The 13,980-nt window shown below is 36.2% G+C and overlaps 1 protein-coding gene across 4 annotated transcripts in view; it reads left to right on the top strand.

Annotated features, from left to right (window-relative positions):
* CROT (carnitine O-octanoyltransferase) overlaps nt 1–13,980 on the top strand; it is a 61,686-nt gene that overhangs the window by 23,787 nt on the left and 23,919 nt on the right. For 2 of the 4 annotated variants that reach the window (XM_082846357.1, XM_082846356.1), the window contains 4 exons: nt 4,963–5,056; nt 5,920–6,045; nt 7,664–7,765; nt 13,492–13,575. In XM_082846357.1, the coding sequence (XP_082702483.1) occupies nt 4,963–5,056; nt 5,920–6,045; nt 7,664–7,765; nt 13,492–13,575 (406 nt within the window). Of the gene's footprint in view, nt 1–4,962; nt 5,057–5,919; nt 6,046–6,082; nt 6,156–7,663; nt 7,766–13,491; nt 13,576–13,980 lie in introns of those variants that run through there. The other 2 variants (XM_082846358.1, XM_082846359.1) reach the window with 2 other exon arrangements.

Genomic DNA, 13,980 nt, shown 5'->3' on the forward strand with positions numbered 1-13,980 from the left:
AGTAAGCAGATAGTATTGTAACAGGAGGAGGCAACAAACGAGGAGGTACCTTTTCCATTTTTTTCTTGTTTTTAATAATAGCATTGAGACAATTCACACACCACACGATCCACCCATTCAAAGTGTACAATTCAGTATTTTTTAGAATATTCAGAATTGTGCGGTCATCTCCACAATCAATTTTAGAACATTTGTGTCACCCCCAAAAGTAACCCTGAGCCCGTAAGCAGTAACTCATTTGCTCCCCAACTCTTACCCCGTCCATTAGCAGACATTTCTCGTATTTCCCAAACACTTCCACCCCACCAGCCCTAGGCAACCTTTCTATCTTTCACTTAATCTATCTCTATGGGTTTGCCTATTCTGGACATTTCATATAAATGGAGTCTTAAAATATATAGCCTTTTGTGTCTGCATTCTTTCATTTAGCATATATGATGTTTTCAACATCCATCCATGTTGTAGCATGTATTAGTACTTTCTTCCTTTTTTGGCTGAAAAATATTTCATTCTGAGGCTGTACCACATTTTATTTAATCATTCATCAGATGGACATTTGGGTTGTTTCCACTTTTTGGCTGCTGTGAGTAATGCTGTCCTGGACATCTGTGTATAGGTTTTTGTGTGGACATGTGTTTTTATTTCTCTTGGGTATATATACCTAGGAGTGGAATTGCTGCATCATAACTCTATGTTGAACCATTTGAGGAACTGCCAAAGTGTTTTCCAGTATGACTGTACCATTTTACATTCACATCAGCAGTATTTGAGGATTCCGATTTATTTTCATTCTCACCAGCACTTGTTATTGTCTGCCTTTTTGATGGTAGCCATCCTAGAGGGTATGAAGTGGGATCTCATTGTGGTTTACAGCTGCATGTCCATAATGACGACGTTGAACATATTTTCATGTGCCTGTGACCATTTGTATATCTTACTTGGAGAAATGTCTATTCATATCCTTTGCCAATTTTTAATTGGGTTATTTGTCTTTTTTATTATTGAGTTGTAAAACTTCTTTATATATTCTAGATATAAGTCCCTTATCAAATATATAAACTACAAATATTTTCTCTCATTCTAGAGTTGTTTCTTCACTTTCTTCATGGCCTCTTTTGAAGGACAAATATTTTAATTTTGACCAAGTCTAATTTGTCTATTCTTTTGTTACTTGTGCTTTTAGTGTCATATCTTAGAAACCATTGCCTGATCGATCCAAGGTCATGAAAACTTATACCTATGTTTTTCTCTAAGATCAATTTTTTAAAAATTTGTATTAATAAGGAGGGGTCAGGGAGATAATTTTTAAATTCCAAATTTAATTGGGGATGTTGACAGAAATTGAGGTAGATATATCCAATAAGCATTTGGAAATTTGGTACCAGAAATTTAGAGAGAAAATGGGGTTGAAGTTAGAGATTTGGTTGCCTCTTATATAAAGGTGATGGTTGAAGCTATTAAAGTAGTGGATGAAATTACCAAAGGAGAAACTTGTAGAAGAGGTTGGGGGAGGCCACTGAGATAAATTTGGTGAAACACATTTGACAGTGGAATGAGAACAAATGGTTAGTGAAAAAGACCAAGTAGTCTGTGAGTTAGGGAGACCACAGTGGAACAGTGCTACAAAAGCCAGGGCAGAGAGAATTTTAATATTGACTCCTGGGTGTTTAAACACTGCAATGAGGAACATAAGACTGAGATAAAGCTGCTGGATTTTATGGGATGCCATTGGTAACATTCAGAAACGTACTTTCAGGATAATCACTGGAGGACAAAACCCGATTATGGTAAATTAAAGAATGAGTGGGAAGTAATGAAGGCAGAAACAAGATTGTGAGGACATATCAAGGGTAGAATATTTTAAAAGTGTGTGATTCTGAAATATAAACATTGTTAATACAAATCTTTTAAATATCAGAAATTGCATGTGTAGCTGAAAACAGGTGCGTAGGTAGCCAAATTAAAGGAAAAGAGGGGTTATTTTAGTTACCAAATCTGTACCTCTTTTTTTATATGAATAGAGAAATTATTTTTAAACCACTTTTGAGGTATGATTGACATACAGAAAGCTGTACATATTTATTGTGTACAACTGGATGAGTTTGGAGATAAGTATACACTGATGAAACTATCACCACAGTCTATATCCTAAACATATTCATTACCTCCAAAGGTGTCCCGCCCTCTTAATTTATTTTTAATAATTAATTTTTTTGTGGTAAGAACACTTATGTTAAGATCTCCCCTTTTAGCAAATTTTTAAGTGTACAGTACAGTATCATTAACTACAGGAACTATGCTGTACAGTAGTTCTCTAGGACTTACTCATCTTATATAACTGAAACTTTGTATCCTTTGACTAATGCCTCCTCATTTCCTCCTTAGATCAGCCCCTGACACCCACCATTCTATTCTGCTTCTAAGAGTCTAACTATTTTAGATTCCACATATAAGTGATACCATGCAGTATTTGTCCTTCTGTGTTTGGCATATTTCACTTAGGGTAGTGTCCTCCAGGTTCATTCACATTTTTGCAAGTGGTGGGATTTCTTTCTTTTTTAAGGCAGAATAGAATTCCATTTGTATGTATATTATCACATCTCGTTTATCCATTCATCCGTCGTTGAATATTTAAGTTGCTTTTGCCTCTCGGCTATTGTGAGTAATGCTGCAAGGAACCTGGGAATGCACATGTCTCTTTAAGATCCTGATTTCAGTTCCTTTGGATATATACACAGAACTGGGATTGCTGGATCATATAGTATTTCTATTTTTAATTTCTTGAGGAACCTCCATAGTTTTTTATAGTGGCTGCACCAATTGAGAGTCCCGCCAACAGTGCAGAAGGGTTCCCTTTTCTCCACATCATCGTCAACACTTGATATCACTTATCTTTTTGTTAATAGCCATTCTGACAGGAATGAGGTAATATCTCATTGTGGTTTTTACTTACATTTCCCTGATGATTAGTGATGTTGAGCACCTTTTCATATACCTGTTGGCCATTTTTATATCTTCTTTGGAGAAATGTCTGTTCAGTCCCTTTGCCCATTTTTAAATCAGATTTGTTTTTTTGCTATTAAATTGTAGGAGTTCCTTGAATATTAACCTCTTAATCAGATGTATGGTTTCCAAGTATTTTCTCATATTCTGTAGGTTGCCTTTTCACTTAGTTGTTAACTGTGCTGAAGCTTTTTAGTTTGATGTAATCCTACTTGTCTGTTTTTACTTTTGTTGCCTGTGCTTTTGGTATCATGTCTAAGAAATGCTTGCTGAGGCCAATGTCTAGAAGCATTTTTTCCCATGTTTTCTTCCAGGAGTTTTATTGTTTCAGGTCTTACATTTAAGCCTTTACTCTGTTTTGAATTGATTTTTCTGTATGGTGTAAGATAGGGGTCCAGTTTCATTCTTTTGTATGTGGTAATTTTCCCAACACTGTTTATTTAAGGGGCTATCCTTTTCCCATTGTGTATTTTTGGCTTCCTTGGCACCTCAGTTGACTGTATGTAAGTGGATTTATTTCTAGGCTTTCTGTTGTGTTCCATTGACCTGTATATCTGTTATTTGTGCCATACTATTTTGATTACTGAAGCTCTGTAATATATTTTGAAACCAGGAAGTGTGATGCCTCCAGCATTGTTCTTCTTGCTTAAAACTGCTTTGTCTATTTTGTGGTACCATATGAATTTTAGGATTATTTTTCCTGTTTCTGTGAAAAATGCCTTCGGATTTTAATAGGGGTTGCCTTGAATCTGTAGATCACTTTAAGTAGGATGGACTTCTTAATGGTGAGGATTTGGCAGTTACTATCTGACCTTTTATTATCAAACTTAAAATGTCATTTCAGGTTTAATACATTTTTCCTGGTGATTTCTCTCTGATAATGACTGTTTTTTTACGACGTGGTCCTTTCCCACTGAATATTAAAATGGCTATATCAGGGAGTGGGGAAAAGTTTCATAGTAAAAACTGGTGCTCTCAGGTGGTAAGGGAAGGGTAGCAGCTCATACCATATGGAGAAAAACAGGTAGATTTTATTCCTTAAGCATTCAGAATTTATCCTAGTTACTATGGCCGCCATATAACCACCAACTCTGTAAGCTTTATTTGTAATTGAAGCAAAATCAGAGTTAGCAAAGACAAGTAAGCAGGAAGAGATAAGGCAAGTTGCTTCCACCATAGATGCAGATTGTTTGTTATAGAAGTCTTCATCTACTCCACAGGACACCATTAGTTTCAAATAAAGGCGGAGGAATTTTGCAGCAAGGAATTCATTCCTTGAATGATAAAGTCACAAATAAGGGATGGCTACTAGTGGTGCGTTTTGAGCATTTATTAAGCTACAGTAGCTCACTTTCTGAGAAACCTGTGGAAGCGTTTAAATTGAGGTAATTTCTTAGCATATGTTATGAGGAAGTAGGGATGAAAATAAGCTGTAGATTTTTGATGAAAATTTCTTTGTGGAAGAACCCTGTTATTTACCTGCTATATGTTTAAAGATACGTGAAACTTATCAGACTAGGATTATAGAATGCTATGGGGGGAAATAATTTATCTTTAGCTAATAGTCTTTATAATGATTTTAAGTAAGAATGGCATATGTGAAAACATTTAAAACTAACTACATGATATTTCTATTTTGGGGGTTAAGCCCAAGTATTACTTGGGTACAGAATAAGTCCTCTGTTAATATATACACATAGTTTTTAGTTAGATAAAATGTACATAATATTTGTGAGATTTGTCAAGTATACTTACGGTATTAATAGGCCACATAATCACTTTAAAAAAAAATAAGATGTGCAGGAAATAACTCCATTGCTGTTGAGACCATAATCTCTTTCTTTGGATAATATATCAAAACATTTAAATACTTATAAACTTTATAACCTATTAAAGGCCAAAGTAGCTAGTGATCCTGCCTGTACTCTTTTTGAATCCTCTTTATTTAATCTTCCAAAGGCAACTGACATACATCCAAAAGAAGTGCCATAGTGAACCTGATGGACCTGGGGTAGCAGCGTTAACTAGTGAGGAGCGAACTCGATGGGCTAAGGTTATAATTTACATTTTTCTTTTCTTTTGAGGTATAATTGACTTACAACATTATATTCAACTATACAACATAAGGATTCAATATTTGTATATATTGAGAAATAATCACCACAGTAAGTCTAGTTAGCGTCCATCACCATACAGAAAACTAAAAAATACTTTTTTTTTTTTTTTTTTTTTTTGCGGTACGCGGGCCTCTCACTGTTGTGGCTTCTCCCGTTGCGGAGCACAGGCTCCGGACGCGCAGGCTCAGCGGCCATGGCTCACGGGCCCAGCTGCTCTGCGGCATGTGGGATCTTCCCGGACCGGGGCACGAACCCGTGTCCCCTGCATCGGCAGACGGACTGTCAACCACTGCGCCACCAGGGAAGCCCTAAAAATTACATTTTTTGTAATGAGAACTTTTAAGATATACTCTCTAGAAGCTTTCAAATATGCAATACAATATTATTAACTCTAATTTACACTTTTGGGGTGAGGGTATGCTATTTTTATTTTATTTACATTTAAATTTCAAACACTGAGCTCAAGTATATGCTGGCCCTTTGTTCAGATTTTTGAAGTAAAGATAAATGGACAGACAGCTTTAAGTTTTAAGCAGCATTAAATACATTGTACAATATTAAACTATTAGAGAAAATCTAGGGGGTGGCATAACTTTATACCTTTATGCATTTAGTAGCACAAGTATAGGGACCAGCCATGCAGTTGGAGGAAAAACCTGTTCAGGAGTCAACAGAGAGGTTCTTGAATTCACACTTTTCTTGATGAACCTTTTTGGTAACTTTTTGAGAACCTATTAAGATTTTCTGGATACTTTGTATTTAATTTGTAACATTTTATTATTATCTCCTTGCCCTTTAGGCTCGAGAATATTTGATTGGTCTTAATCCAGAGAACTTGACTATGTTAGAAAAAATTCAGAGCAGTTTACTGGTATTTTGTTTAGATGACGGCAGTCCACATGTAACACCGGAAGATTATTCTCAGGTATTCAACTATCTTATTTTGTTATTTCTTCCCACAGGTTTTTCTGGAGGACTCTTGTGTAAATTGAACATGAGAAGAATTTTGTTACATGCAGGCCTTTTTTTTTTTAAAACCACTTTTATTAAGGTATAATCGACATACAAAAAGCTGTACATATTTAATGTATACAACTTACTGAGTTTGAAATATACACCCGTAAAACCACTGTGAAACATAATTGTGAAGACAGTTGTTTCCTGTATCTTGGAAACACCTTTTATTTTAGAATGGGGCAGCTAAGAAAAGAAAGTGCAAATAGTAAGTCATAAAATATTTAATGCAGGCTTTTAAAACATTTTCTTAGCTATACACACACACACACACACACACACGTATCAAATGAAGATTATACATAAATAATGATCTGTAAATTCTTGCCACATTGTTTAGCTCCATTTAGACATCTTATATGTTGTTTAAAGAAGTATGTCTATTATTTGCTTATCAGATGTCAGTGGTTCCCAACCTTTTTATTGATCATATATACAGGAAATTTGCATAAGATGCTGGGCTAAATGAGATTTCATACCAAAGGTGACATGAGAACCTACCTATAACCCACACCAGTGGGCCTTGATATCTTAGTTGGTGAGGTCTGTCCTAAGAATTATATCATTCTTGTGATTTATTTTATCATTTGGTTTTATAGAACACACTGACTTTAGTGAATTTAAGGGTAATTGTGGCCTACTTTTTTTTTTCTGGGGTAATATCATTTCCTGGGAAAAAAATAAAAGGTAGTAGTCATATTTGTAGGAATCTCAGAGTCTTTTGAAAACACTGAAGGTACTTCATAATACATTCATCAATATTAAATGTTAGAAATAAAATAATATAGGATTGAAAAACCTTGTAGCTAGAAAACAATTTTTCCTCTTCCTTAGCTGCATTTGTTTTTAAGTAGAATCAACAAGCTTCTTGAGGAAGAATGTGTTTTCATGAAGTGTTGCTCAAACTTTTTTGCTGCAATCTACAGTTAGGCATATTTAGATTGCAGCCCATTACACACACACGCGCGCACACAAGCGTGTGCACACTTACACATACATACATCATAGAAGTTTCACAAAACAGTAATAATTACTTTGACTATCTGCGATGTACTCTGATATTTATGTTCTATTTTATTCTTTCTTGTAAAGAATGTTTACTGTGGTTTCATGACTCACTTATGGCCCAAACTTACCATTTGAGAAACTGGCTTAGTGGGATATGAATTCTTGAAATATTTTTCTTGTAACTAGATTTTAATGACTAAACTTATCAATGCCTCTTATCCTATTCAAGTTGCAAAAGCCTTGTCCTTTCAATTTGTATATTCTCTAAACATTCATGAATGCTGTACCATCATTCTCTTTTCTGGTAGAATTTCTTGGATTTTAAGTACTATTTAAAGTCAAGGCCAGAATTATTATCTCTTGAATATAATATTTTACTAAATTTTATTAAATTTGGTTTACCTAAAGAGGAAAAGTGAGATCATGTGTGTTTGTGTGTGTGTTTGTGTGTATTTAAGATATAAATACTTAAAAGCCAATATTAAAATCCTTTAAATTTGGAAATATTACATTTATTTTAGGTTGCTACAAAGGTTCTTACTGGAGATCCAACAGTACGCTGGGGTGACAAATCTTATAACTTGATTTCCTTTTCTAATGGAGTATTTGGCTGTAATTGTGATGTAAGTAAACTACTGAAATTATTTTTTCCTTTTACTCTTTTAGGTTAATTTAATGGCAGTAATCTACAATACTTAACGCTGTCCTGTGGTAGAATAAGTAAACACTTATTTAGCTTTATGGCATTAGAGTAAAAGGTTTAGTTATGAATTCTCAGTGAAAATAGAGTATAGGACAAATTATTTTCATCTGTAGTGAGGATAACAGTGTGGTGTGTATCTACAAAGTGGAATTTGCATGCATTTTTATGTAGTATAAGCTCTTTTAAAATCCACTGTTACCTCTTGTTGAAAATTACAACCTATTTTAAAAGATATAGCATTAGTATATGTTCTATGCACGGAGAAATGTATGTGGATATATTTCTACATTTACCTAGTAATTTTGTGACCTTGTTAAAAAAAATGACACATGATCTTTGGAACATTATTTACTTCTGGATATTAAAATGTCTGGTACTGAATTCCATTTTTTACCTTCTTCATAAAACAGACACATGCACACACACACACACACAACTTGTTTCTTTTCTGTTCTCCCACGGTTGTCTTTATTAGCTCTACTCTGCCATTTTCTGATGGACATTCAGGAGGTCTATGAACCAAGAAAATTAAAAAATCAACCTAAGTCACAATTGCAATATATACTTATAACCTCATTATAATACTTTTCATAAAGTATATGATTTGGTATAAAGTAGTATGAGGTAGATTTTTTGTTTGTATTTGGGGGCTTTCCTCCGAAGTATTGATATTTAGTGACTGTAAGATACTAAAAAAAATCCTGTTACGTTGATCTGGGTTCAATAGTTGTATTAATCAGTATTTATTCAGTTTTAGGTGATCGAAACCTAAGTCAAATTGGCATTAGCTTACGAAGGTATTTATGGCATAGGGGTACAGCTAAATTTGGGTAATGCTGACTTCCAGTGTCCAGATGCTTTCATTAGAAATTTCCCTCTCCATTTTTTGGCATTACTTTCCTATGTTTGGCTTTATTTTTATGTAGACTACACCATGTGATGGTTGTACCTACAGTCTCATGTTTTCACGGCTCTCCTCGTAGATTAGTGTTCTCTGTGGAAATAGCCAGCTTTTTTTTTTTTTTTTTTTTAACCCGAGTGGTTCCAGCAAAAGACCTGGGAATAATGCTCATGTGTTGTATTGGCCTGTGTGAATCGTGCACATTCCAGGGAGTTAGCTGCTCTGATTCGCCTGGCCTGGGTCACATACCAAACCTTGGGACCTAGCTGGTAGAATCACTCATTCAGACCACCACAGAGATGTGTGCTGACTGCCTAAAGAAAAATAAAGTAGCTGTTATTGCCGAGGAAGGTGGTGTGGTTGATGTGCAGGTAATAGAATGTCTTCTACAGTAAATCTTCAGGGTGAAAGGTTGCCATGAGTCATTTTGAAGATTTGCTGTCTGTCCTCTTCCTTACGAGTCCAGTGTTGACAAAAGATTTTGTGTTACTTGCCTCAGCTTTTTTCTCTTCACCTCCTTGTTTGCTTCTTCTTGACCTCCTCAGTTTGGTTCATAGCCTCACTATTCCTTGGAATCTGTCCTTTGTAAAGTAACTAACTACCTTCTGGCTTCTTCCCTTCATATCTCGTTGACTTGTCAGCTGCAGTTGATTACCCTCTTCTTCATATGCATCTGACACTGCCTTCAACCTCCTAACAGTCTTTTTGGGTCTCCGGATTCTAAAACTGAGCTTAATATTATTCATAACCGTTTTCCCCTGTGTCTGCTCTTTTCTCTGGTTCAATAAGTTTCATTGACCATTTCTACATAGGTAGCTTGCAGTTATATTTTTCCAGTTTTTACCTATTATTCTCATCTTGAGAGTTTTGTTTCACCATATGTTAAATTGTCCAAACTGGATGTTACATTGTTATGTAAGGGTTAGTTACTCTCATCATCAAGAACTCATCATCTTGCTTTCCTCCCTCACTCCCAGCCTCCTAAAAAAACCACCTTGCACTACTTGTATTTTTACTGATGGCATCAACATCCTGCTGTTTGCTCAAATTCAGGAGAAAATAACTTTAATGATGTTTCTATCTTTGAATAAAAATACTGGTCCCATAATGAGCATATATCTTTGCACAACTGAAATGCTTTCCTGTAGTAAAGTGTATGGACATATTTCATGTGTATGCATTGTCACCCATATACTTATCAAATTGATCTGATGATCTCCACTTGACCGTATGCTTTTATTATTATTATTTTTTTTTTTTTGCGGTACGCGGGCCTCTCACTGTTGTGGCCTCTCCCGTTGTGGAGCGCAGGCTCAGCGGCCACGGCTCACGGGCCCAGCCGCTCCACAGCACATGGCGTCTTCCCGGACCAGGGCACGAACCCGTGTCCCCTGCATCGGCAGGCGGACTGTCAACCACTGCGCCACCAGGGAAGCCCGACAGTATGCTTTTAAAATTCCATGTAGGTTCCCCTTGCAACCTACGATGATTACTGAAAATGCTACTTAACCAATGTAAAACATTATTAGTAAAGTATATATACGTAAAGTTAAGTTGTTCTTAATCCAAATTCATATTGCTGCTCTTTTCCATTGGTGCTTGAACATATACTTTTGTGATTATACTACACAATAGCATTTCCCTGTTGGGATTTAAAATCCTGGGGTCAACTATTTTGTCTTCCTTATATAGGCTTTGTTGTAGGCTTTTGTAGAAGTACATAGGAAGCATGTAATGAACATTAGTTGTTAATAACAGTAGTTACTAATTATTGCTGTGGGCCAGGATCTGTAGTAAGTACTTTATAAGCATTATTAAAATCATTTTTCACAGCTGCTGTATGCAACTAGGTATTGTTTTCCCTACTAACAGATGAGGCAGTCTACTTAAAGAATTAAGTAACTTTCTCAAGTAACTTACTTGAGAAACTTAACTTACTTATGTAGCTAGTAAGTAGTAATGTTTGGACTCAGAACCAAAGTCCACATTATTAAACAGTATATTACACATATTGCCTCCATATAAATGAAAAAAAAGATAAAACTTATGTGAACAAATAAAGCATCAGGAAAGCATTTGATTTTTTTCTATTCTATTTTCTATTTCCTAACTTTCACGTTGTGGAGCACAGGCTCCAGATGCGCAGGCTCAACGGCCATGGCTCACGGGCCCAGCCGCTCTGCGGCATGTGGGATCTTCCCGGACCGGGACATGAACCCGTGTCCCCTGCATCGGCAGGCGGACTGTCAACCACTGCACCACCAGGGAAGCCCTAACATTTTTTTTTAAATTGATGATTAACTTTCTGCCAGGAGATGAATGGGTAAAATTATAAGTCAAAGAGATTTATATTTTTCAGTCATGCTCTTTCATACTGGTTCCAGTATAATACTCTTGTCTTCAATGAAATAATATATGCAATACCTGTGAAAGTTCTTTGTAAAGCTACAAAGTACTACACATTTGTGAGATGCTGTTAGAAAAGGGTCTTGTCCATGACCTTTGAGTCTTGTTATACGTGCTGTTGCTGGCAGGCGGGATGAACTGCTCTTGCATCTTGTACTGACCTCCCTAGTAAGCCTTTCCTGGTGCTTTGGTGGCTGCTTACCTGCTAACGATATACCATGTTTCTAGGCTCCATGGGGCCGTAATACAGGGCAGCAAAGCTGTGTAATGTTAAGGCGATATTTAAGACACCTAATTACACCCTCTGAAACTGGGCCCAAGCGTGCTGGATTCATATCTTAAACCTCCCTTCTTTCTCTCCAAGGCTAGCGGTGTCACTTTCAGTTCATGAATGGTAATTGTGTGTAATGTAAACTGGTAGCCTTAACCCAGAGGGGAAAAAACCACATGTGATGTAATTGTCATCAAAGGAACATGGAGAAGATAAGGCAAAAAGTTTATCCTCCAGAATAAATGATGGGAAAATTCACTAGCCACAGTTCCTTTCTCTAAAAACAGCTGTCAAAACTATGACACCCCTGTAACTCAGCGCATCTTTCCCACATTCCTTAAACATTGAGAATTATTTCTGCCACATTGAACGCTTATAGATATATACACAAAATCATTATGCTTTTAAATACTTATCTAGTGGACTGTGTGTTTACCAAAAGAAGTTCATACCCATCCTCCATTTAGCCTTCAGATTTAGTCTGCCACCCCCATCTGCTTTTCCATAGTGCTTTTAAAATTCCAGAACATTTTAGCGTTGTATATGTACATACGTATACCTCCTTTGACTTCCAATACAAATAGCAATTATTTTCACTAGATTATTCATGTTTACATCCCTTCCCATTACCTCAAGAGTCCTAATTAAGTGCTTCTGACTTTAAATATTTGTTCTTTCTCAGAAAATAAAATACATCAGTTACTTACTATACTGTGGAATATCCATCTCTTTATCATTACAAGGTGAGGCATTTGAGAATTCTGCATTTTATTATGTGTTAAGAGTGGAGAGAAGGTGAAAATAAAATATTGGGTCAAGTTTTGTTTTGTTTTTTTAATTAGTAGACTTTACTTTTTAGAGCAAGTTCCAGATTTACAGGAAAATTAAGCAGAAAGTACAAAGTGCTCACTTGCTGTCTTTCCTGCATCCCGTTTTATATCTTGCGTTGGTATATGTTGTTACATTTGATGAGCCAATATTGATACATTATTGTTAACTGAATTACATTGTTTCACTATTTATTGTACAACTTTATGGTTTTGCCAAATGCATAATGCCGTTCATGTCCTGTTACACTATCTTTTTAACTCAACACAACCATCAGAGTGATCCTTTTAAATTGTAAGACAAATCATGTCAGTGCTCTGTTCATAACTCTTCAATGTCTTCCACTTTTATAAAGTAAAAATTGAAAGAGATACTTTATTTTTTTATTTTATTTTTTAAAGCATCTAATATTTATTTTTTATTTTTTCTAATTTTTATTTATTTATTTTTCCATTTTAAAAAATTTTTAAACATTTTTATTGGAGTATAATTGCTTTACAATGGTGTGTTAGTTTCTGCTTTATAACAGACTGAATCAGGTATACATAAACATATATCCCCATATCTCCTCCCTCTTGCATCTCCCTCCCACCCTTCCTATCCCACCCCTCTAGGTGGTCACAAAGCACTGAGCTGATCTCCCTGTGCTATGCGGCTGCTTCCCACTAGCTATCTATTTTACATCTGGTAGCGTATATATGTCCATGCCACTCTCTCACTTCGTCCTTCGTCCCAGCTTACCCTTCCCCCTCTCGGTGTCCTCAGGTTCATTTTCTACATCTGTGTCTTTATTCCTGCCCTGCCCCTAGGTTCTTCAGAACCAATTTTTTTCTTTTAAATTCCATATATATGTGTCAGCATATGGCATTTGTTTATCTCTTTCTGACTTACTTCACTCTGTATGACAGACTCTAGGTCCATCCACCTCACTACAAATAACTCAATTTTGTTTCTTTTTATGGCTGAGTAATATTCCATTGTATATATGTGCCACATCTTCTTTATCCATTCATCCGATGGTGGACACTTAGGTTGTTTCCATCTCCGGGCTATTGTAAATAGAGCTGCAATGAACATTGTGGTACATGACTCTTTTTGAAGAGTCTTTATCGTTTTCTCAGGGTATATGACCAGTAGTGGGATTTCTGGGTCATATGGTAGTTCTATTTTTAGTGTTTTAAGGATGGGTCAAGTTTTAACTTACAAAACGTATTCACAGTCTTGTGTATTTTCATTTTAGCATGCTCCTTATGATGCAATGGTTATCGTAAGCATCAGCTATTATGTTGATCAGAAAATTTTTGAGAGTGAAGGAAGATGGATGGTATGTTAGAACAAATATTTATCCCTTTCTCCTCATAATTTTTTTTTATAAATTTATTTATTTTTGGCTGCGTTGGGTCTTCGTTGCTGTGCACGGGCTTTCTCTAGTTGCGGTGAGTGGGGGCTACTCTTCGTTGCGGTGCGTGGGCTTCTCATTGCGGTGGCTTGTTGCAGAGCACGGGCTCTAGGCGCACAGCCTTCAGTAGTTGTGGCTCGCAGGTTCTAGAGCACAGGCTGAGTAGTTGTGGCACCCGGGCTTAGTTGCTCCATGGCATGTGGGATCTTCCCAGACCAGGGCTCGAACCCGTGTCCCCTGCATTGGAAGGTGGATTCTTAACCACTGCGCCACCAGGGAAGCCCTCCTCATATTTTTATAGATATAATATTTTTAAGTTTTCCCTATTTT

This window comes from Leucopleurus acutus, assembly GCF_964270905.1.
Source record: "Leucopleurus acutus genome assembly, chromosome: 9".
Classification (NCBI taxonomy): Eukaryota; Metazoa; Chordata; class Mammalia; order Artiodactyla; family Delphinidae; genus Leucopleurus; species Leucopleurus acutus.